General features: G+C 50.8%; 3 protein-coding genes across 3 annotated transcripts; 1 reads left to right on the top strand and 2 right to left on the bottom strand.

Moving 5' to 3' along the window:
- Positions 1-840: 840 nt before the first annotated feature.
- Positions 841-4,342, bottom strand: LOC113147098 (basic salivary proline-rich protein 2-like; the record flags this gene model as incomplete). The annotated part of the gene is made up of 5 exons (XM_026336433.1): positions 4,068-4,342; positions 3,787-3,980; positions 2,108-3,477; positions 1,645-1,713; positions 841-888 (listed from the first exon to the last, which is right to left on the bottom strand). Coding segments are annotated over exons 1-5 (1,956 nt in total), but the record flags the coding sequence as incomplete, so codon positions are not given.
- Positions 4,343-11,385: 7,043 nt separating this feature from the next.
- Positions 11,386-15,250, bottom strand: LOC34621912 (putative MYST-like histone acetyltransferase 1). The gene is made up of 9 exons (XM_026336438.1): positions 14,876-15,250; positions 14,644-14,732; positions 14,211-14,534; positions 13,836-13,945; positions 13,280-13,451; positions 13,006-13,077; positions 12,599-12,703; positions 11,849-12,176; positions 11,386-11,616 (listed from the first exon to the last, which is right to left on the bottom strand). Exons 1-9 carry the CDS (start codon positions 15,248-15,250, stop codon positions 11,386-11,388), a joined length of 1,806 nt encoding a protein of 601 aa, XP_026192223.1.
- Positions 15,251-16,373: 1,123 nt separating this feature from the next.
- Positions 16,374-17,951, top strand: LOC113147099 (30S ribosomal protein S16-2, chloroplastic/mitochondrial-like). Its single transcript, XM_026336439.1, has 4 exons — positions 16,374-16,439; positions 16,662-16,742; positions 17,445-17,681; positions 17,844-17,951. Exons 1-4 carry the CDS (start codon positions 16,374-16,376, stop codon positions 17,949-17,951), a joined length of 492 nt encoding a protein of 163 aa, XP_026192224.1.
- Positions 17,952-23,995: the final 6,044 nt, after the last annotated feature.

Here is a 23,995-nt window from a genome sequence, read left to right as displayed (position 1 = left end):
ATTCCTCCAAAAGATAGGGGTTCACGGATTCAGCATCCGACAAGTAGGCAAAAGAGTGAAGGAGGGAAAGACAAATGCGACGAGACGCGGAATGGGCTAGAGAAAGAGCAGCCGGATATTCACATACACCAAGTACCCACGTCTGATCAAAAGCAAAGCAGCGAGTACTGAGAGAAAGGCAGTCACGGGGCAAGCTAGAAGCAGCGCGAGAGGAAGAAAGCAGAAAAGCCGGCCTTGCCAAATACGGATAAATAGAAGCAGTGGCAGGCAGACAAGATGGATAAATGGGAACTTGACATACAGTGCAGATGAAGGAGATACAAAAACGCACAGCATGAAACAAAAAGTTTGCGTGTGCGAAGGAACAAGGCGTGAACTACCTTGTTGTATGCATCCAAATAACACCAGGTGTGGGCTGCTTCATTCTCCTGTGGGTCGAACAGCGGTTCGGGAACTGCACATAACTCCTGCAACAACTGAAAAAGCACGAGAAACGCCACAAAAAACAAATTCAGCAACAAGCAACAGACGAAAAGGGAGAAATAACCGACTAGCTCTAGAGGATAAGAAATGTGCTCATCTTCTTTGTGGTCCTCTGCAGCCAGCACAATAAAGACTCAGCAGGTATGTGCCGGTTCACAGAAGATCTTGCACTAAATAAGCATACCGAGCTCTTGGTCCTGCTGTATCCCTGCTGCTGCGGATCCCCTTGCTGGGCCTGCTGCTGTCTGGGTTGCTGCTGCTGCTGCCCGGTGTCTTGAGATGCATATTCATTAACGGAGTGGCCATCGTCCGCAGCGCAGCTGTCTGACTGCTGCAGCTGCAGCGCTGCAGCGAGGTGCTGCTGCTGCAGAGGCGTAGGGCCCTGGAGCAGTTGCTGATGTGGTTGCTGCTGAGACGTGGAGCTCTGAGGTAGCTGCTGCTGCGGCTGCAGCTGACTGTGCTGCTGCTGTGGCTGGGTACGCTGCTGCTGCTGTAGCCTTGGTTGTTGCTGCAGACTAGCGACAGAAGCAGACTGGATCGTTTGCTGAAGGGACAAAAGAGCAGGCAACGCCGCAGGGTTGTGCTGCTGCAAGTGCTGCTGCAACTGTTTCAGCAGCTGGGTGGGATCTCCCGCCTCATGGGTTGGCTGTACAGCAGTGGCTGTAGCGGCTGCTGCTGCAGACCGCAGCGACTCCAACAGCACGAGTTGTTGCTGCGAAGATTCCAGTATGGAAAGTGGATTCTGAGGACCCTTGTTGGCATTCTGTTGCTGCAGCTGCAGCTGAGCCCCCATTGCAAGCCCACGAAGCAGTGCTTCCGATACTGCCCGCTGCTGCTGTTGCTGTTGTGGAGGTACTGCCACAGCAGCCGCTGCTGCTGCCTCTGCAGCTGTGGGTAGGATCCCACTTTGAGCAGGTAGACTTGCATGTTGCGGGTGCTGCTGTTGCTGTTGTGGTGCTGCCAGCAAGAGCAGCTGCATCGCCGCATCTGCGGAGAGAAGTGGCTTGAACTGTTCATCCCCATCGGCGTTGACCGCGGGCCCATGTTGCTGCAGTTGCTGGTGGATCTGCTGTTGATCGTGCTGTTCCTGCTGTATTTGGAGCTGTTGCACATGCTGGCGTTGCTGCTGCATGCGTTGCTGCTGTTGCACATGCTGCTGCTGCTGCATATGTTGTTGCTGCTGTTGCACATGCTGCTGCTGCTGCTGCATATGTTGTTGCTGTTGTTGCTGCTGCTGCACATGCTGCTGCTGCATCTGATGTGGGTGAGAAGAATTGAAGACGAGGCTGCTGGTATGCGCTGGAGAATCATAAACAAAATTCTGCATGGATCTGCTTGAGGGGGGCTCACCAGGGGCCTCGTCCTCTGTAGGTCCTTGCGAGCTCACCGGATGACGGGGAGGCACTTGGCCCCTCGGAGGAGGCACAGCCAAATACGCTCCTGTAGCGCCTGGGGGCCCCTGGGGGCCCCTAGGGGGCCCCCCCCTGTTGTAGGAAGGCTGCAGGGGTGCGCCCTCCCTGGGACCCGGGCCCCGACTTGGGGGCCCCATTAGAGCCTCTTTAGGAACTGCGCCCGTGACAATGCAGCGGCTGACTGCCGCTGCTGCTGCCTCTGCTGCTGCTGCTTCTGCTGCAGTTCTTGCGTTCCATGCGGGAGGGGGGGCCCCCGAGGGAGGCCCCAACGGTCTTCGGCCGAAAGAAAGCTCCGCGGACCCCAAGGGAGGCTGCTGGGGCCCTAGAAAGCTGCCCCTCTCTGCGCTTGCAGCAGGCGGCTGCGGAAGGACCCCTGAAATTATAGTGCCCCGCCAGCTGGTGCTACCGTTCGGCCGCCCCTCTTCGGGATCCGACACGAAACTTTGAAACGTCTGAGGATGGGGGGCCCCTGGGGCCGTGGCGCTCCCTGGCCGCGGACCCACAGGAAGTCCCCGACCTCCAGGAGGCCCCGGAGGCCCTGGAGGCCCTGGGACTCCAGGGCCTCCAGGGCCTCTAGGGGCCCCAGGAGGCCCTGGAACTCCTACGCCTCTGGGGGCCCCAAGAGACCCTCGGCCTCCTGGGCCTCCAAGGACTCCTGGGCCTCGAAAGGCCCCAGGACGCCCTGGAGCTCGAGGAGCTGCTCCATGAGGCCCTTGACCTCCAGGGGGCCCAGGAACTCCAGGAGGCCCAGAAGCGCCGGTGACTTCAGACACCCCGGGGCCCCTCGGCGGTGGAGGCAGGCCTCCCGAAGTGTTGACTTGAAAGTGACCCTCCCCACGTCCCCCATCATGGAAAAGCTGGACACCATGCGGGGACCCCCGCTGTGACGGGGAGGGGCCTCCTATGGATGGCGGAGACCCGTCGGAGGGTACTCCTCGTGTTAGGGGGCCGCCACCCCGGTGGTACTGCGCACTGTCATACGCTAGGGGAGATGGCCATGACGAAATCGCTTCATGCTGGTGCGCAGGAGGTGGCCCTCCACATCGGCGATCAGCCTGAGAGGGCCCCCATGCGTCCAAACTGCCGAATGGTGGAGGTCCCTGGTGCCCATGGCTCTTAGGGGGCCCCATTCCCCTTGGTCCGCCTTGAGGCATGCTTTCAAGATGGGCCTGTCGATTGTTAACGATATCAGGGGTGCTTTCCCAAGAACTCGGGACGGTCCTTGGCTGATGAGGAACCCCCGAGCTGGCTTTCCCGTACCCTTCACTACCACCGGCGAACGGTGCATGGCCCCCCATGGTGGGGAGTCCGCACTGGCTAGACTGAGTGGCAGGTGGTGGCCCCCATCCTGAGGCCGTGCCAAACATAGGAGCGCGACGGGGCACTACGGGAGGGCCTCCTCGCTGGCTAGGGCCCCACTGAGGGACGGGGGCCTTATTATCCACAAAACCTGGCGGCGATGAGCCAAGTGGCCCTGCATGAGCATTAGGAACGGGCTCTGGGCCGCTAAATCTGTGGTGCTTGCCGCCTTGGGGGGGGCCCTTCCATGTGGACAGCTCGCATGTCTGTCCCCGGGTGTACGCTGAGGCGTTATACGGATGCATTTCCCTCCCTCCCTGTATGTTGATTGCTGTTTGTGGTGGCTACAATTGATTGCTAAAAGCTCAAGAGGTGGAGGGTTGAAAGCGGCTGCGCAGCTTAAACGGCAGGGGCGGTTGCATTACTCCTCAGCCGGGTGTATGTAGACTAGAATTGCTGCCCTTCAGCCAGGGGGTCTTTGGCCAGCACACAGATGCCCTTCCCCTTTAAGTGCAAAGAAAGAAGAAGAAATAAAACAGATATGAACTGCAACCACGCCAAAAGAAAAGCCACCTGGAGAACGCGCTCCTACTAGAGGCTGCCGACGGCGCGACACCCGGGGGGGCTATTCTGGTTTGCAAGCACCTGGGAGATGCATGAAATGCATTTTCAAATAGCTGAAATAATGAAGCATTATGGCCCCAAGAACCTGGACCGTCTATGGTGTATTTCGCCAAAACTTGTTGTACTCTCATAGGCTCTGCTGCAGCAGCGGCGTAGGGCTCGCTGAACACAGAGACGTTTAATTCTGCATTTCAGGCCGCAGTGACATTTTAAAGGGGCTTATTTTGTTATCTTCGTTGGGCTTTGCACGCGAGGCAGCCGTCACTCACTTCTGAAGTACCTGTGAATGTGCATCCCTGCACTCCGATTACTGCAGAACCGCAAGCGTCATCTTGTCTATCTATAATCTTCCTTTTCATTCCATATCCCTCTTTTCCCATATCTCCTTCCAATGTGTTCATTAAAGGAGTTCCACAGCTTCCAGTGTCCCCAGCGTGATAAAAGTAAGGAGCAGTATTTTCGGGTTTACGAATGGAAGAACAGTGTAACGCCCTGGTTCGAGAGAATACGCAGAGGTATTGCATGGGTTTTATCTGCAATAACTAGATTGGGTAAAGGTAATTTCTCCAAATCACCGTGGCAGGTGACACGCAGAGTTCAATGTGTAGAGTAAGCCAAAGTGCAGGATCGTTAAGGGATAAGTGCCTTGTTTGTCATGACGCAAACGGCAATCTCCTTGAAAAGAGAAGATTCCCTTCACCGGCGGTAGGCCTAAGGTAGCTCACAATCCCGAGTCACTAGGCAACACGAAAGCCCTGAGTAAGGCAACTCGGCAGGGTAGTCAATAAACTCGGGTGCAGGCAGGTAAAGGTTGCAGCAGGGACTTTCGTCTTTGGCCCCATGGTTTTACAGCTGACAGATGCCGCACCATGAGTCATGGTATAAGGGCCTTCTAATAAGTGTTCGGGCGCAGCTAGCTGAGGTGCCGTGGTGAGTTACCTGCCGTGGCCAGGATCTTGAAGTCACCACAAGAACAGTCAGCTATTTATTACTACAGTGCCTGTCCATACACCCACCAATGTGTCTGCTCTTCGCCTCTTCTTCATTGTAAACATACGGTGAGCTGAAAATCCGAGTTGCCTCTAACAGGGGTGGTGAAAAAAGTGATAAAAGTCAGTTTTGTGCCCCAACTCTGTATATATCATCCACTAATCACATGTGCCATCCTTTCAAGCTTAGGGTTACTACATAGGCTCAGCTACAGGGCGTCTAGCTGGGTTTTAAAAAAGAAGGAATTTAGTTTTTCCACGAATACAGGGTGTAGCCGTCAACGCTGCACTCAAACACTTGCGACTACATTAGTTATGGCTTGTATTTGTAGTATTCATATACCTAATTTGCTGCAGAATACTTCTATATCGGTACAAGCAATGTTGTGTGCGTGTGCACCAGATGGTATGTGCAACTGGCTGTAAATACTCATAATGCCTAAAAGGTTCGCCTCTGAGCACCCTAGCCGTCCTTCCCCCGTCATCTCAGGAACTCTGAGAGGCGCGGAGGGGAAAAGGCTGGAATTCTTTTAAAGATAATTGACAATTCATCAAAATGTTTGTATGGAGTGTGAAGTCAAGTATTCTCCCTACTGAGGCCTTCGTTTAAGCTTTACATTTTGGTAGCACTGCATAGCTCGATGCTTTTGCTCCCCCTTCATCCACTCGTTGTGGAAACAGTAGCCCAGCTTTTCTAAAGATTTGTCTAGACTTGATGAATATAATTGGCACCTAATAATATATTAATCTCCGGCAACAAGGTAGGGGAAGAAGCACTCTCTTGCGATGGAAGTAGATGGTGTCGCAGTGCACATTGAGGAGGCAACAACTGTCCTGCAAGCTGATGTGAACACAGTGGCTCCACAAATGGGAAAAGGTATGGTGCCTTAGCGGGCAAAGCGTTTTTGAATGCTTGCTTTGAGGTCATACGTATAAGAAAGGTATGCTGTCCGTCAGGATCGTCAATTACTCGAAGATTTCATCAGCCGCTTTGAGATGTACTGTGGTATGTACTCCGCAGATGAGGAGAAAGAGGTTGTCATTCGTGGCCCGCTAATTGGGAGAGGAGCATCTCAAGTGTGGCTTAATTCTTGAAGAGAACGTCGTCTGCCTGTAGGAATTACCACGATTCAAGCCTTGTTTCAAGCCCTGATCTATTGGTTTGTACCAAGATCTTCTCAAACGTAAACTTTGGAAGAACTGAGAACACTGAAGCACGGCAATCTACTAATACATGAAGCGTACTCAGAGTGTTACTTCAGATGCTTGCAGGATAGGCAGCGATTAGTCTCCAAACAGCTGACCGTTGGGTCTCCCGTAAATGATATACTGCTTGAGATTTTAGAGAGCAATTTTGCCAACCTCAATCGTGTTTGGCTCGGAAGGAAACTCCACGTTGGGACTTAGAGCCTATGGATGGGGAGGCCATGTCAACCGAGCCTAGTTTGAAGTCGGTAGTAAATGAGGAGACAAACTCATGGGGTATTCGCGCTCCTGAGCATTCTCAGACAATACCGAATAACGTGTATGCTTGTATTGTGGGGATTCTGGTTATATAATACGGAAATGTTAGCGCATGTAAAAAAGCAAGAAAAGCTGCACAACGGCCATGGGCCCAGTGGAAGCACCCTTCTCGACGACCAAAACAGCGCGCCAAGGAAACGGCAACCCTCCAGGCAGGCTGCGGCGCAGTGAAGAGAGTTACCCAGGTTCGAGCCGCAGTTGGGATCCGCCAAGGCTCGATTCTGTGACAATACAAATTCATAATAATGGCCAGGAGTTGCTAGCTATAGTTGACGCTTGATGTGAAATAGGCCTAAGCCTTGCGGAGGGACAGAAGTGCAGTCTGCCTACTTATTATTTTGGCACAGTCCACTTTATTCAAGTTTGCTGACGAAGAGAATAACGCAAAGATTGGCAAAGCTACAGCAGTTAACTCATCAAATTGGAATCGACTTCTATCAGCCTGGCCCGTGACTACAATGTTGGACCCGTGCACCATAACGAAATCCTAGGTATGCCATGAGAGACCCAATGGAAGGCGCGAATGCGGCACTAACGGCGTGTTATGGAGCTTGGTGCTCCAGGAAAGGGGGGCAAGAAAGCAACCAGCCTCGGCAGCAATGTCCATGCCATCTACTATGAGCGCGTAGAGTCAAAGCCTCAACAAGGGGTTCCTTAGAAGCGCACCGAGAGAACATGGTCTTGAGTTTGCATACCGTCTTACAGGCTGTGCAGCCGGTTCATAATTTCGGCAATCGATGAATTAAAGGCTAGGAACTGTATTGTAGAGATACAAGCAGTTAGAGGATGTGCTAAATAATTACGAGCTTCCCGCAGGGTGATCAACTGCTGGTCGTTCAACGCACCGCATGAACTATCATCCAATCCAGCCCCAAGCTATTTTCCGCAGCAGCAGAAGCGGTCACAGTATAAAGAGGATATCAATCGGCAGGTAGATGATTTGTTGGAGAAAGAGCAAACTGAAGAAGTCGACAGGCGCCTTCGGGTATAGCCGCGGGACCATGCCAGGAAAAACGGAGGACAGCGCATGTGGGCTGACTTGGAGCTCACAAACACGCTTACTGCCAAGTTTTGGACAGGCAATGCTTTTGGTATACTACATGGATCAACAGTTTGCTTGGCATCCGACTTTAAAGAGGCATTCATAGAAACTCCTAGTCACCTAGTCCACAGACAGAGGACTGCGTTGCACCCTCACACTTGCTGACTTGAGTAGTAATAGCACCCATTGATGAAGGGAGCTAGTTCAGGTGTAGAGCATGCTCGACGAAAAGACAATTAACAAAGCAACTCGTGGAACACCGTCCACGGCGACTAGTATTAATAATCATACAGAGGCGCAAATTCTCCCACGGCCAACGAAAACCGCAACTGTTCCCTCGGCAATCACTGAGGGTGGCGCTCTCTACTACATTTCACTAAACACATTTTTCTGTAGTGTGTCTTCGGTGCTCGATCCTTCTATAATCCAGCACTTATAAAGCTCTCTAGGGAGCCTTCGCCTGGACATGGTTCACCTGCCTGCGCGACGAGGCCCAGACACATTTCAGGTACGTCTAAAACTTTTTGATGAAACCAACCTTGGTAGGTCTGTAAAAACCTTCACTCTGCAGGGAAGTCGATACAGAAGAAGGATCACCGACTTGTGGGAGTATTGCAAATGGCCCTTGCCGCCTCACGTCAAATATCTTCATATGGTTACCCCCTTTTGTGCACATCGAACGGCTCTTTTCTCTTCTCTGACCAACTTGGCAGGCACCAAACACACACCCGACCGCCATTTATCGCAGTTACATTCTGGTGTGTATACATTCGCGAGCATCAGCTAGTTGCTCCTTGAGGCCATTCATCGCCAAAGATAACTGCTAACCTCGCACTACCAGGTATAGACCCGGATCGCGAATAGGCTTCTAAGAATAGATCAGGGATGCTGGAGAGCGACAGGTAGACAAGTGGTCTGTTGCATTCGAATCCAACACAGGCCAAGGAATAAAATCAAGTCCAAGCAATAAGAGCTTTGAGAGTAAGAAACTGAAATTCGATAGAGGAGCAGTTGGTGCGTTCTCTCTATCCATCTGCCTCACTGTAGTTTGGATCTGTCATATCATGATCAGTGTGTTGTCGGATAATAAGGAACGCCAGCGTGCACTAACGAAACTTGGAGCTTCTACCTGTAATAAAACTCCGGGGCAATTTGCAAGGCTTTTCCGCATGAATCAAAAGTAACTGAGTGACCCTTCAAGCCTCAGGTGCTGTGGGAGGGAACATGATGCGCATATTTTTGGAGTTTTCCACAGAGACGCAGATGCCATCGTGACTCGCGAGTGCCGGCAGTCCAACAATAAGCCACTTGGTAAGATCAGTCCAAATCCTGTTAGGAATCGAAAGGCCTTGCAAAAGGATGGATTCAGAAATATTGTGCGGGTTTAGCCGCCCAGAATATGGTCGCAATACTGGATTGTCATCTGCCGCGGGAAGCATTATAGGACACCATATAGACCCTGGAATTTTTACATTGCAGTGTGATTTCCACCATGACCCGAAAGAACGTGATTATGTGTTTTACACACGATGATGTGAAGTATAGTCGGAATGTACAAGCAGCGTAGTTCCTGCATGCGTTCAAACCACAGCAGGCTACCCTTAACATGGCGGTGCTTAACTTCCTTTCCGTTCTGGCAACAGTATCGGAAGCAGGAGTGTTAGACCATGAGACTCATGCAGTGTCAATAGTGAATCATTGCAGACAAGACCAGCTGCGCTCTAAATTAGTGAATCGCCGAGGGTCACGACCGCGCGTCAACAGCCACGTTAGTAATGCCCTTGGTACAACTCACTGTAAATTCGCATTGGAAAAAACAGCTCTAGGATTACTAGTCTTGAAAGTGCTTCGTATGGCACAATAATGGCTAATGATCTATGTGGACAGTGAAAACGACGGTTATATAAACCGTGCCGGCAACTATTTAGGCCTTACAACGTTCTGTTTCCCTCATCAGACACTGCGGCTCGATTTCGCTAGAGCGATGAGAATAGTCAGTTAACGTTCAATGCTTTGGAAAGCCTGTAACCGTTGGTAGCTGTCCTTCTACACTACAAGCTCTGCCGGAACTAGCTTCCTTGACCTATGAGTGCTGCTTATAAGGCTGATCAGAGTGAGATGCACACGTGCTGCTTCACTAGTGATTTTTGACTTCCTTTTGCACATTCAAACTATATCGTATATTCTCTTTGCAGAGTCCTCAAACATACTAGTGGGACGACAGCGAACCATAGTGCCACCGCGATTGCGTTAGTATGGCCTCATTTTTGTTATTTGCCGAACATTGTGTGTTTCATCTTCTCGATTTCACTTTATTGGTTGCCGCACACACTTGCTTTCTCATTAACACCGAGTGTGCGAACTCTTCCGCTGTCCTCATCTCCAATACTTTCGACACACAGGTGCGGAACACGAGATAGTGTGTTGTGAAATTTTAGAGAAGACGTTAAGCTGCGCTTAAAACCTTGCTACTATGCGAGTTACATTACACGTAGACGTCAAGGAATTAGCCAGGTTTTTAATCTGGTCGTATGCTTTATTCATTGCAGACTATTGCTCAGTAGATACAAGATGACGCAATGTTGCGTAGTCCGTTAGATGCCATGCGCAAATAGCTTAGGTTTCTCAGAGTACATGTAAAGCGCAGCTACGCCCACCCGAATTGTCCCTTTCCCCTCATGTCATGAAGAGGGGTGTGCGGGGAGAGGGAAGCTAGAGTACTTTTGCGAACCACTCAATAACTATTAGGTTTGTATTGATTGTGGAGTTCAGTGTCTGCATACGGAGACTTGAAGTAAAATGTCAGAGTTAGTGCCCTGCCTACTTCAGTACTTTGGAGTACTAGGCATTAAGTCCACGGTCACCAGCCTAGCGACGTCGCAACTAAATGAAGAAGTATTTACCCGTAACTTGCGAGCTTGGCACGTCCTTAGAGCACCCTCTTAGAGAGAACGACAATGCAGTGGGACACCGCAGAGCAACTGGTTTAGTGACGTCCAGGTTAAACCCACGCCTCCTTTCCGCAAGTGACGTACAGCTCTAGTAGATGCTGATAAATGGAAAAGCAGGTATACCCAAGGGGGAACAAGCCGTCAAGCTGCGTACATGAAAACGACGCTGGTGACAAAATGAGACATGGTGAATCCTGTATATTTTCCCAATGCATATCACTAGGGCAGTTTCGCCTTGGCTGTCGAAGTGTCGCGATAAAAAGCCACTGCAGCTCAGCCAGTGGCCTCTTCAGTGGACATTCCAGTTTCGAAAGCTCGCCATGCCCCCTCATGGCTGCATAAAGCAAGGGGCACACAAATGCCCCGTCTACAGTCTTTCGTCTAAGGAAGTTTTATTCCAAGCCTAACTTTTGCCATCGATTCGTGCCTATATCTTAGGGTCTCCGCTGCAGGGAGAGCCATTTCGCCCTTCATCACGAAACGTGTTTTTGCCCAGCTGCCTCATCAAGTACTTTTGCATGTCTTTCTGTTGTTAAGAAACACCACTGCTCCTATACAACACAACAAATACTTTATCAACATTCAGCTAAATGTGCTGCATAAGGTGGCCTGCAGGATGGGGAGGCCACTTGCAGTTTGCCTAAATCTTCCCATATCAGTCGATGTACTTACTATAGCAAGACACTATGCACATGTAGTAGGAAGACAACCATCAGCAATAAGACATCAAATACATATAGAGGCAAGGAAACTGTTGCGTTGGGTGGTGCAAACAAAACCGACCCCAACGGTAGGAAAGTGTTTCCTTTCTGAAAGGGACCACAAACTTGAACAGCTCATGTATTCCTAGTGCAGACCCTTTAGCAGCAATAGGTTCAGTAATAAAGTGATTCTATTATAAACGCTGCTCGACCTCTGTTAGCTGTGTAGCAAACAGAACAAAATCACTGCTGTGTCAGGGACTCGGCTGTTGCCGCTGCAGCAGCTGCTGATGTGTCAAAACAACAGCATCAGCAGCATCAGGAGCAACAGGGCCAGCAGTGACTGCTGAATATAGGCAGCTATTGTTGCGGCGCTACCTCTAGGGGCGCCAAATAATAATCATACGGTACCCAATGCAACGCATCCTGGACAACTTCTCGAGAGGGCCTGCCGATCGCTTCGCGAAGTGCCTTCGTCTTTGCCGGAGGCAAGAGAAGGAAGCAGCAATCTCCTTTGATCTGCAATACGCCCTGCTTCTCAAGGCACGCCACGACATCCTGGAACTCGATTGAGGTCGCTTCCGATAACTCCTAGGGGCGAAGCCACAGCAAACAGCAGCACAGGTAAGATAAAATTGGTGAAAGACACGCATTACTAGAAGGAACCAGCGGCAGGCACGCACGCACGGATAGGAATGTAAGGAGAACCGCTCCTTCAAAAATAGCAAGAGCTTCAAACACATCCTAAATACTGAGAGGAGCATGTATGAAATAGGTATTAATTGTCACGCAATTAAGCAGCGTCAGATAATCGGCAGCACACCTGGAGAGAAACCCGATTTCGAGGTGGTTGCAGCAGCGCGAGGAGCTGCTCTGTCCAGTAAGCAAAATAGGTTGCACGACCCAAGTCGGAAAGAGGCCTTTCTGGACCCCCCGCCCTCCTCTCCCTTTTTGAAAGAGAATAACTAAAACTAATAAGAAACTTCCCGTAGCCTTTCCGTTGGTGCTGCATCAACAACATGGACGCGGCAGCGGGAAAGAAGTAGCTCGTCAGAAATCCTCTATCAGCCGGTAGCAAAACAAGAGCACGAATAGCCGCACGAGCAGCAATACCAGCAGCACAAGAAAGACGAAGAGGTGCTGCAGCAGACCTGCGGGAGGGTAAGAAGACACGAGAGGTTATTCTTGGAATGCTTCTCCTTTGAAAAGTAGCCAGTAATATGGTGCCCTTTGCTATCGTACTCGGTCATCACGTAAAACACAAAAAGGTTTACTGGGTGTCTGCATACGAGAAACACCAAAGCGCAAGCTCGCAGCGAAAAGTTTTCCTGAAGTGCATGTTCTCTAATAGAGACGAGACCAGGACAGGCACATATAGACATCACATTGAAATGCAGACGATGACCGCTCAGCGACAGAGGAAATAGGGTCGGAGATTGCACAGAGCAACGGTGATGAAACTAACAGCAATACCACAATTTCTGTATTGAGGGGGGGACAATGCTGCAAAGAAAGTTCCGTAAAACAAACCTTCGCCCCAAAGAAGCGCCCATTTCACGGTAATTAAACAAACCTTAGGGTTTTGTGATCCAAGAAAAGCTTGGAGAGGAAGCAGAGGTTTTCGCAATATACCCGACAATGCGTGCCATCCACTTCAAACATAGAAACCCGGTCATCTCTGAAGCGAACAAAACAGGAATACCGCATTTTGGAGCTTTAGAGCTGACTGAACAATCCGCCAGAAGGAGGCACATGTGCATAGGCAAAAGTAGTGATTTGGATCTATACCTATTGGTGCGAAGGCTTAGTTTCCGCCTCTCATGTTTTCTTGCCGGAAAAAGTGCTGGACGTCACTGCTTTCGCTACCATATCTGCTCCCTTTGTATGTGGTCTGTGCCTGTGTGTCCCTGTGTTCGTGTGTCTCGTAGTGACTTGAAGTTTCAGCTTTCAAATGAAACTGCCTGACCCTCTCTACTTCACCTGTAGATCTCATTTCCTGGAGGATGTTTGCATTCACACAAGAGCGCGTGGCGCTGCAATTCGCTCTCATGCCTGTGAAGTATGCGCATCGAATGCATCAGCAGCACCGCGGCATTCACTAGCAACAAAAATAACGGATAACACCCACCCATCAACAGCCGATCAAAGAAGCAACACAAGCTACTATTTCGTTTGGCAGTACCCAGTGGCACAGCGGCTAAACGCGCAGGCGGATCAGCAGCAGCGGCAGCAAGGTCAGGAGGGGATGACGGACACGAAGAAGGAGAGGCAGAACTCGCAAATGAAGAGGACCGGGACGTCTTGCACCTCCGCTGGGTAGGGAGAAAAGTACCAGCAGTCCACTAGATGAGACCCAATAGATATTCTTTCAACGGTTTTCAGCTTTGTGGCTTCTTCGTGCTCTCGGAGATACTCCTCGTCCAAACCTACACAAAGCACGACTTAATGAAGGGGTGGTGCTAAGGAATAGGCAATTAAAACGAAGTTTCATAAAGCGTGAATGATGAAGTATGTTTTGTCAGACATGGGGCAGCCTAACACAAAGAGACAGTCAGAGGGGCAGAGGAACTGCAAAGAGGATTCCCGTCCTTCATTGCATGCAAAGGAAGCGGCAAATTCATAGGCAGGATTGCACATTGAGATGGTAGTGGTCAAGTTGCTGTAGCGGGCAGCTTCCTTCCAACCTCCTTGTCTCTCCTCAATGGTGTCTGCTATGTGGCTGCGTCCATCTGGAGTACTTTTCACATTCAATGGGCAGCGTTGTACAGGCATTGGTGCAATGTAGACTGTTGGCTCCCCACAACCCTGACCTGCATGTTCGTCATCTTCATCTGGCTCCTCTTCTTCTGTCATGGGCTCGTCTGACGGCAGTTCCTCGCGAGTTTCCCTGAGCTCGGACCAGCTTCGCCAACAATCCAACCTGCAAGATACAAATACGATACCACCACCAAAAGCGAAGTCTGAGAATCACCAATACGCCTTCTCCCGCCATAAACTAGAAATGCGGAAGGGGCTGAAAACAAAAACGGAATAATACTAGTTTCCGTATATTACAAAATCCGTAGGCCTGCTTTTTGAGAGAACATCCTGGGGTTCAGAGCTTGTTGCATCTTTTGACCCGTGCCAGAAACTCAGAGAACAGCATGTAATCAACAGCAACGGTAGACTATTTGTATCAGAGTTACCGGCGGTCCAAACCGAGAAAATGAACATAGTAGTCGTAGTCGCTCGGACCAAGGGTCGTTGCTGCTTCAAAAAATCCACTGCCCTCCAACCAGCTGCTGCCGTTGCTACTGTTGCTGTTTGTCGCTGTTGGCTCTCCTGTTACGTTTCCGTCGATTAAGAGCTGCTGCTGCTGCTGCTGCTGCTCAGATGTGTGCACAGCGGCAGCCGCGGCAGCAGCAGCAGCAGCGCCTCGAAGCCCAAAGGGCCCCCTTTTCCGTGCTGCGGCTCCGAAGCTCGAGGGAATGCCTGCGGCTGCTGCTGCAGCGCGACGTTCGGCGTTTGGCCTGCGTAGGCAATCGCGAGAAAGGCAGCAGCAATAAGACATGTAACAGGAACACCACAGAGACGAATGCAGTAGAGCTGTAGCTGCAACGGAGGCAAAAGTGGCTGTACCTGGCGTGTATGATCTTGCAAGGTCTCCAGTGGAGAGAAACGGGATCTCGGGCCCACACAATCGCCTTTGCCGACAAGGCGTTTGGAAACTGAAGGCACGAAAGTCAAGATCAAAATCACAGACGCTCGAGGGTGCATTGCTGTCGGTGCGGTCTCATAGCATCTTGACTGGAAGGACATGCACATTCTAGCAAGTCGAGTGCTGGCAGAGGTTCAGTGGCTTCGAGTTCACCTGCAGTGCGTAGCTATCCGTAAAGCGGGCAGGATTGAGCTGCTTTCCGCCCTTAGGGGCCACACCCTTTCCTTTGCTGCTGCTGTTGGTTCCGCGAGCAGCCGCAGTGGGTGCTGCGGAGGCTGCTGCAAAAGAACCTGGACAGCTCGCATCGACAGCAGATGCCTGACGGCCTACGTTGCCACTGTTGCTGATATTGCTGCTACTGATGACGCTGTTGTTGTCGTTGTTGCTGATGTTGTCACCGCTGCTGAGACTGTCGTTGCCGCTAATGTTTTTGCTGCTGTCAAGACACTGGACCTTTTGAGGCGGAGCCTGACTATCGCTGCAGCTGGCGAGACTGCTGCTACTGCTGCTTGCTGCTGTGCGTTTCATTGTACCAGTGTACTGCTTTACGTGCTGCTGTGCGTGTCTTGCCGCTGTCACTGTCCGTGCTGCACTTGTTGCTCCTAGCCTGGAGCAGCAGCCAGCTGTGTCTCGTCCACTGTCGTTCGCCCAAAACAGCGAAGGCCCCCCCGGTGGGGCTGCAGGTGTAGCTGCTGCTCTTGCCTGTGGCGGTGGTTTTCCAGGTGGATACTGTACTTTACATGGTATTGTGGCAGCTACCAGTGCGACCGTTGCTGCAGTTGCTTCTGCTGCTGCCCATCCACGGACCCATTCTGGAGATTCAGAGGGAGAGTGTCAAGAATTACGAGATGGACAAGGCCAAGAAGCCCCCAGTCGGAAGGCAGAATTACAGCTGCCGCCGCAGCAGCAGCAGGGGCAGAAGGGGTAGCAGCGGTTGTTCCGGCGCAACTACGTTAATGTGCTCTACTTAAGTCTTCTGTCGGTAGCCTGCTGCTGCAGGTACTGTACTAGGCCACTGCTGCAACAAACGGTTCCTTCTACCACTGCGCAGCACTGATTAAAGGGCCCTAGCCTCGAGGCGGGCTGCCGCTGCTGCTGCTGCTGCTGCTGCTGCTGCTACCGGTAGTTTTTGCCTATTATATTTGTTTTGTTTTCCATAATTAAAAGGTAATCGCTTATGTATTGTTTTTTGGCTGCACAGTTTGCGACAGCATTAGCCACAAGGTGGCAGGACAGCAGCTGCCCAAACCTTAGAGAACGGTGCTGCTGCTGGTGCATCCATGCACTCTACTCATAAATGCACCTGAACTTCTCCATGCAGCTGCAAGAACTCCACCAGAATCTGCAGTGTAAGGAGGAACACCTTTGGTACATCAGGACGAGCAGCAGTAGCAGCAGCAGCTCTAGTAGGAACAGAAGCAACGGCTAGAAAGACAGCAAAACATCGAGCATAGGGGGGCCCAGACGCAGTGGCACATAAACCACTAGAGGCGACTACAGAGAGCAGCAGTTTCAGGGGCGGGTGGCGGTGATTGGATAGTACCATCATAACCGACGCCAACAACCATAGAGCACTAGCAACAACACAATAAACTGCAGCAACGCTACTCGTGCAAATCCAGCAACGCTACCCACAGATACTGCAGCAACAATGGTGCGCCGAATGTTCTTGCCCTTTTTCTCCAAGGACCGGGGACCCCCACGGATCCGAATGCAGGTAGCTTTCTGCTGGAAGTGCTGTTGTTTTATTCGTTTTGTTGCTCCTGGTGCTGCTGCGATATCCATGACACGAATAATTTGTTCTCACCAGTGACATTCAGCGCAAACAATGCTTTGCCAGTAGAAGGCTCCAGTACGTGTGTTGCAATGAAATGCCTGCCTTCAAAAGAGCAACGTTGTTCTGATTGGTACAAAGGTGCTGCTGTGTTTGCTATTCCAGGTTATGGGTACAAAGGGCCGACGTTTCTACAAGATCGTTGCGGCGAATCAGAGAGATCCCCGAGATGGGAAACACATGGAAGTGTGTTACGGTCACCAGTTTGCTGTCTGCCGATGTGTCGGCTAGTCTTTCTCTTGGCCTTGGATTTTGTGCGGAACTGTTGTAGAATGCTTGTTGCTGGCTTCCTTCGTTTATGCTTGTGTAGAGCTTGCGAACGCCCATGTCTTAACTTTTCCCCCTACTTCGGCTTTCCTGCTTCGATAGTTCCATTGCCGCATGGGTCCGCTCCACGTTTCTCTCTGTCTGCCTGTCTCAGCGTTAGCTGCGTTTATGTATGTGATTTTTCTGCTACTACGTATCAGTTGAAGTGTTTCATAGCCATCCATCTGTTGCCCTTGCACCACAGCCAAGGTCCAAATGTAGCGTTTCTGCCCCTCGAATGGGCCCTGCTAGCCTGCTTTCTGTTGTCTGCCGCGCTGTGTGAGATGGCACTGCTGTTTGGTTTATTTGATTCCCTATGTGTCAATGCAATGACCATGCGACTGCTTAAAGCGTATGAAAGCGCACCTGAACTTCTGTGCATGCATTTGACATATCTCTGCAGACGTCGCATTGAACTTCAATAGCGGACGTGCATACTATGGGTCCGCATGTACCACCCACATTAGTACCAAGCTCTTATCTTTTGTTGAAGGGCCCGCTTTATCGTTCTTCCACTACTATGTCGTCGAAAACTAGGTGCTTGAGGGCTTTTTTTACGCTATTTCTCGCTTGTTTTCATAGGTGCTGGGGAGTTATGTACCCATTCCTGCCTCTTCCACCTCCGTGTCGGAGCTCCGGCTGCGTTTCTCAAGGGTCAAATTCTGGCTAGGTGTAGGTTCTTCCTTCTCCCTCTCTGTTGGCCGTCTCCTCGGTGCCGCTGGCCTTGTGCCTTTGCCCCCCCCTATTTTTGGATGGAGATGCCGGGGCAGGTACCAGGAGTTGCTGCAGCAGCAGCAACAGCACCAGCAACTAGTCAAGGTCAGCCTTATGACTACTTAACTTCCGCGGACAAACAAGGTTGCTGTTGCTTAAGCTGTATCGGGATCAGAGCCAATGCCATGTCGCCTGCTTGCGAAATCATCTCGATCGGTGAAGCTACACAAATCGCTAGTGCCTCCGTTGTTGCGGCTGCCCGTGCAGGAATCTGAGCTACGCAGTTTCTTCAAATTGCCTTCTCCGGTGCGCACTCGGCGCGCGGAAGAAGGCCAAAAGCCCAAGAAAGAAATTATCCGACAGATTGTTAGATAAAACGAGCGGCAACAATTGTGGGTGAAAGCGTTGCTGTTGCTGCAGTGGTTGATCAATCTTTTTGCTGCAAAAGCAACGATAGGAACTCGATACCCCACTATGCCTGTCGTTCACAGCTGCAGACCTGCCTTTTCACTCGCGCATGCGTCAGCGTGTCGAAGGGTTACTGTTCTGCTGCTAGTTTCTTCCCGCCAAAATATCCCGCAAGTCCACAGGCTTGTGGGGGTTCCATCAGCATGTGGCTTGTGCACCCACGTGTAAGTTACAGTAAATTCAGCAAGCTATGGATCTAAGGGAGGTACACCAGCGGGCACTCCATGCAAGAGCTAGCTGCTGCTGCTTTTTGCTTCTGGCCCTGTCGCTCTTGGGAATTGCGGTACTGCTCCTGTTGCTGAATCGAGCTCTAGTCCCTGTATTATGGTACATGGTCGAGGAAAGTGCTTGGGGAGGACTGCAAACCCATGAAGTTCTCCGATGCAGTTCCTCTCTGCTACTGCTGCTGCTGCTGCTTATGGCGGGGCCATTTCCTCTCCCCCAACTAGATCAGAAACATCTATTTCAAACATTATTCTTTTAGTACTTCGGGTGACCTGCACAGAGCCCTGGCTCTGTTCCCACTCCCGCGCATCCGTGGCGGCTTGTTGCTGCCCAGAAGCCGAGACTCGTCAGTGTTGTCGCGAGCGGCCTCAGATGAGGTGTATCTCTCTGCAGCTGCCAGAGGTCGCCCGGTGGTCCCGACTTAACTCTATTATCTTCCTCTCATGTTTGTCTCCCTTCACGCTGATCATACAGCGTCTTTCCTCTCGTAATCCCTGCCGCATTTCCTCTCGTAGATCCGAATGCAGTGAGCTTGAAACATCTCATAGTCTCTTTAGCCCCTTGGCTAATCACTCTGTTGCTTCCTCGGAAAGTTCATCACCCCTTAAAAGCAATGCTGCAAGCCCAGGAGAGGAACGCACCGATGCGCTGCAGGGCGACGAGCCTTGAGTTACCTCTGCTTTAAAAAGCCATCGCTTTGCTACATTTACTGCGGCTGCGTGGCCATCCCCTTCAGCGTCATCCGTAGTGCCCCACTGGGGCTTCATGCGAGCGGCACACCTGCACAGACACCGCAGCAGCAAGCCAGCAGTACGGCCGCTGAGCAACAGCACTCTCGCAGTTGCAGGGTAAAAGCAGCATCACAAAAACGGCAAATGAGTAATATCAGCTTTCCTGGTACCATTCCACCCACCTGTACTGCAGCAACAGCAATAGTGGGAGAAGATTTAAACTGCGGGACTACTCACACGGGCTGGAAGCATGAAGAACTGAAGGGGGACAGATCACCCCTACTACTCTCCTCTACTGGTGCTGTAGCATGCTCTTGGTGGGCTGTTGCTGTGTTGCTTTCAGGCCTGCGCTTCCCGTGGTGCACACGAGTACCTTTGCGGCCGCTGCCGGCAGTATCACCGAAGAGGTGGAGCTTGCCAGGTTGCTCTGCTAACTCTTGTGGCTTCAAGTCCCCGATCTGCAGAGTAGAGGGCAGTTTAGAGAATCGATTAACAGGGTTTCCGCCCAATCAGGATTTAGCGTTGCAGCATATTTTGTTCTTGTGTTTGCTTACGTGCCTTTTCCTTAACTTTCGACTACTGAGAAAGGACTCCAGAACTCGTAGCAGATGCTCAGTTGAGCTTCTCTTATTGTTCCCGCTGTTGCTGTTGCTATGTTGATGGCCGCTATCGCGGAATTGCTGACTCGTGTTGCTTAAAAGATCATCTTCAAAACTGATGGACTTTTCAGCGTTCGCGGAGGGCCTCTTGGGTTTTGGGTGCACCTTCAGCTTCTCAGCGGTAGCTCCCTTAAACCCCTCGAAGACTTTAGGTGGCCTCTGACGACCTTCTAGAGGGGGCCGCTCTGATGCCGCATGCAGTGGTTCCCCACCAAACCCACAAACAACACCCCTCATGGATAGAGAACAAGAATCAGCTGAGGAGGTTCGAGGAGCACAGGAGATTTCCTGAGAGGTACTGAAACATTTGTTCACTGGGGCGGCGGCGACAGAAGCCCTCACAGGGTCTAAGGCTATATAGGGAGTCTCACTAAGGGGACGTTTACCTGTGCAGGCCTCATACACCCAATCTAGAGCCCGGCATACTCCAGAAACAGGTCCCTACGCGCAATGGAAACAGCAAGGAAGGGCAGAGTGCAAACAGCGAAATGAACACAGCAGCAGCACCATCCATGGATCTCAACAACAGTGGCAGTACTATTACTCACAACAGATGCACTCTGCTGTCGGTAAGAGCAACGTTAGCACTAACAGTGCTTACACAACGCGGTGACAGCGTTGAAGGGAGCTAATTTGTATAGCATCAGCAGTCCTCGACCTACGGTGATGTCGTTAGTGCCACTGAATGTTCCTTTCAGGAGCGAATCATCTTCTGGCATGTCGGCCTGCGCACCGCGCTTGCCACCTGTTGGCTGCGGCTGCTGAGATGGATGTGTCTCAATGGCGAGCCACCGCATTTCTGTGCTACAGTCTTCTTTGAGCAGCGGCCCAAAGATGTTCTGGATGTAAATATCAAAGAGCTGCTCGATGGAGGCGGTGAGCAGGAGCGTGAAGTGAAATCTGCATGCAACAGTGTAAAAATGCAGAATAGTAGTATTAGTTGTAGTAGTAGTAGTAATGGTATTAGTGGATACATTAGACTCCGAACATCAAGAAGCCACAGTAGCTCTTACGGCAACAGCATTAGTTGTAAAGTTTTGGAGCTAAGGAAACACACTGGAAGGCTTCGGGGCTACTGTAGTTCTTCCATCGAGGGTTGAGGCAGCCTGTGAGGAGCAGCAGCCGCAGGCATTGCAGCTGCTTATGCATAACTCTGTCCAAAGTGTTCAGTTGCTCATGTTGCAGCGTCTTCTGATGGTGTAGTTGCGACAGCGATTTTGCTACACGAAAAGGTATGCTGAAGCCGCTGTGAGAGAAGGCCTTTGCTGCAGCAAGCGCGGCAGCAGCAGTTGTCGCAGTAGCAGCAGCTGGGTGATTGCCACTGTTGCCACGCTCAGATTTGATGTCCTGTGGGGCCTTGTCTCTGTAGGTTTGTGCGACGAACTCTGCCACTGCTGCCGTTCCTGCTTCAGCAGTGAGAACCTTGATCTCCCCGTCAAGGGTTCGTTTTTCTTCTGCGGGCGCTAGTGCTTCTGGAGTTTCGATTTCACTTGGAGGCCGCTCAAGCTCCAGAGCCAAGTCCACAGCAGCCGCAACAGCCTCCATGATGGCTGGGTTCAGGTTCTTGATGCTGCGATTACCGCCCTTGTTGCTTACAATACACTTACGTCTCAGGGTACTGTGAGCAAAGGTAAAACCAGCTGCCCACTAAAAATGCGGGTAGGGGGCCCTGCTGCAATGGGCACATGTATCAATATCTCTAACGGTTCTTTTAGCGAGGCTGTAATTGGAAGAAGCTCAGATCGGACCTACTGCTGTGTCGCTGCAAATAGTTTTGTCGCCGGTATCTTTTGAGAGATCCACATAAGATTGCTGGCGTTGTTCGTTCTCCAGTATTCTAGTGAAAACATCAGCTGATGCTGGGCAGCAGCATCCACAACAGATCCAACAGCTTTAAAAGGAGCATCAGAACCGATATCGTCTCCTGGCTTCGCCTTCACACACTCTCTGTCGGATATGCCTGGAACGTTCTTTACAGTTTGTTGTTGACGGGCCATGCTCGTGAGCGACTCACTGAAGCCGCATCCAATATTGCAGCTGCTGCAGCATACGATACTAGTTTAGTTGTTCAAGCTATGCCTGCTGCGAAAACTCCAGTATTTGTTCAAGCATCAGGCGCCTCTGAATGCAGCGATAACTACCGGTATTGCAATACCAGCTCCCTGCCTCCACCGCAGCCGGATACCATATGGAGAACCGTCAACTGAATCTCGTGCTACTTGCCTCATGCTTGGGTCTCTCCAACGGTTGCACAGGCGAAATCCAGTGGCCCCCGTGGAGCCCCCTTTAACCGAAGGGTCAGAGCCGACAGTGTGCAGATTGCAGGCCACAGCGATGAAAGTGTACTTGGAGCCAGACATAAATGACTTGGAGGCAAGCAAACGCCAGCAGGAATAAGTGAGAAAATGACGGGATGGGATGTAAAAATGTGCAGCAAGGAGACGGATGCTGCGGTTGTAGAGTGGGAGAGTATCTAGGGCAACAAGGGGATACCTAGGCTATACGGAAGGGGTAATCAACGCATTGTACGTCCTCGCTCATCTGCCAGAGGTAAAAGACCATGATGCGAGTTTCGAAAGGTGTTTGGAATCAGAGAGAATGGGAAACGGGGGAGGGAGGAAAGGAAGACAAAGAAAGGAAAGGAGAAGGGCGAAGCACCGGAGTCTAGGGGGCGTAAGCAGTCAAAAAGGTAAATATTCGAACTAGCCCTTATGGCTTGCTGGATTTTGGCCTTTCACATTGAGTATTACCATAGCTTTTTAGTTCCCCTGACTGCGGCTTGCAACAGTCCCAGAAATTTCATACGTCAGCGGGCCGATGAATGCGAGACGGAGGGCATGCCTTCGGTGCAGTTCAGGGCAGCTTTCATAGTTTTCTCAGCATATTTATACGGTCTTTGGAGCATACACAGGATTTTGCGAATGAAATAATTGAAAAATGGAAGAGTGAAAGCACAGGTTTCTTGCTTGGTCATGGGGGAGGGAAAGGGGGCCTGTCGGTGACACAGTGCGGTTAGGGGACTGGTGGCAGAATTGGAGAGTGGGGAGGCACTCCTATGCATGCTATGGAAAAGAAAAATATAGGAAGAGGAATGGAATGCAGCATCTTTGAGAAAATGAATTGCCTATGGGCATATTCATGAGAAGACTCGAGTTGCTATGAACGTGCGAACGCGTATGCCTTTAAAATATCTCTATCACTTGCTAATATATCTCATTCCTTGCAAATGTATAAAGAAACTGATTCCGTAAAATGAAGTAGTCAATAATAGCAAAATTAAACTAGTTTCCCTTTATTAGGCGTGGGCGCAATATAGGCTTCAGTGTGATCGGTGTCTCGTTTGTCTGGGTGACCCTCCAACATCGGAAGGTCATTCCCATTATATAGCTCTTCTAAACTCCTTCTGGTATGCTAAATTAAGCGAATGCGCAAAGATGAATGGTTCGACTTAATGATATTGAATATCTATGACATGTATCGAGAAGAGGAAGGGCGAAAATAACAGTACTTATCTATTTCACCTGCGAAGGCAGTGTACACGGCAGAAAAGCATGAACTTGTACCAATACCTATCCTTCTGGATAGGGGAACAATAAGTATCCTTCCATATACTTAAGACGTGCTGAGAGTGCTTGCGCCCAGCCTTTTGGATTAACTAAGATTATTGAGACCGTTTCATGCATGCTCCTTTAAGAGCAGGAGCCCTTCACAGGAGGGTAACACTACGCGCATTATGCAGTCAACGCGGTTTAACCAGTGGCTGAGCCGTAAGCGATTCCCATAAAATACAAAAGCATATGAAGGCACTATTATACGCTCTGCGTGCCCGGGACTTAGTTCAACCGTAGCGTCATACACTAGCGCAAGAACTGTGCTTGCTGTGGCTTGGCAAGTACCCTCCTGATTGTTTATTTGGGGACCCCTAGCCTCCAGTCAAAAACGATCTTCAGTGGATGTTGTAGCCTTTCATTAAGAAGTGGCTCTCCATCTTAGTGCCGCCCGTGCCACCCCCCACTGTGGGGTACACGCTGGTGCACCGGCACACCACACCATGCATTCGCACACATCTGCACACAGTAACGCGCACACCAGCACAAAACAATTGTTCGTTATGGTATAGATCTCAGTTTCTAGGCTCGCGTAAGAACAAAGGAGCAGCCACATTCTTCACTCGAGTCCCAAGCACTTTATACTACGCCAGGTACATTTAAGAAGTTAGATGTAGCTTGACTCTCTACGCCCCTTCTCACCCAAAGTAAGAGGCCAATGACGTTGTGCTCAATGCCTGGGGTTCAAGAACAATCACTATAGTGGACCAAGCTATGCGTAGGCTGTA

Source organism: Cyclospora cayetanensis, unplaced genomic scaffold (assembly GCF_002999335.1).
Source record: "Cyclospora cayetanensis isolate NF1_C8 unplaced genomic scaffold, CcayRef3 CcayRef3_contig_128, whole genome shotgun sequence".
Classification (NCBI taxonomy): Eukaryota; Apicomplexa; class Conoidasida; order Eucoccidiorida; family Eimeriidae; genus Cyclospora; species Cyclospora cayetanensis.
This window is presented reverse-complemented; position numbering and strand designations above follow the sequence as displayed.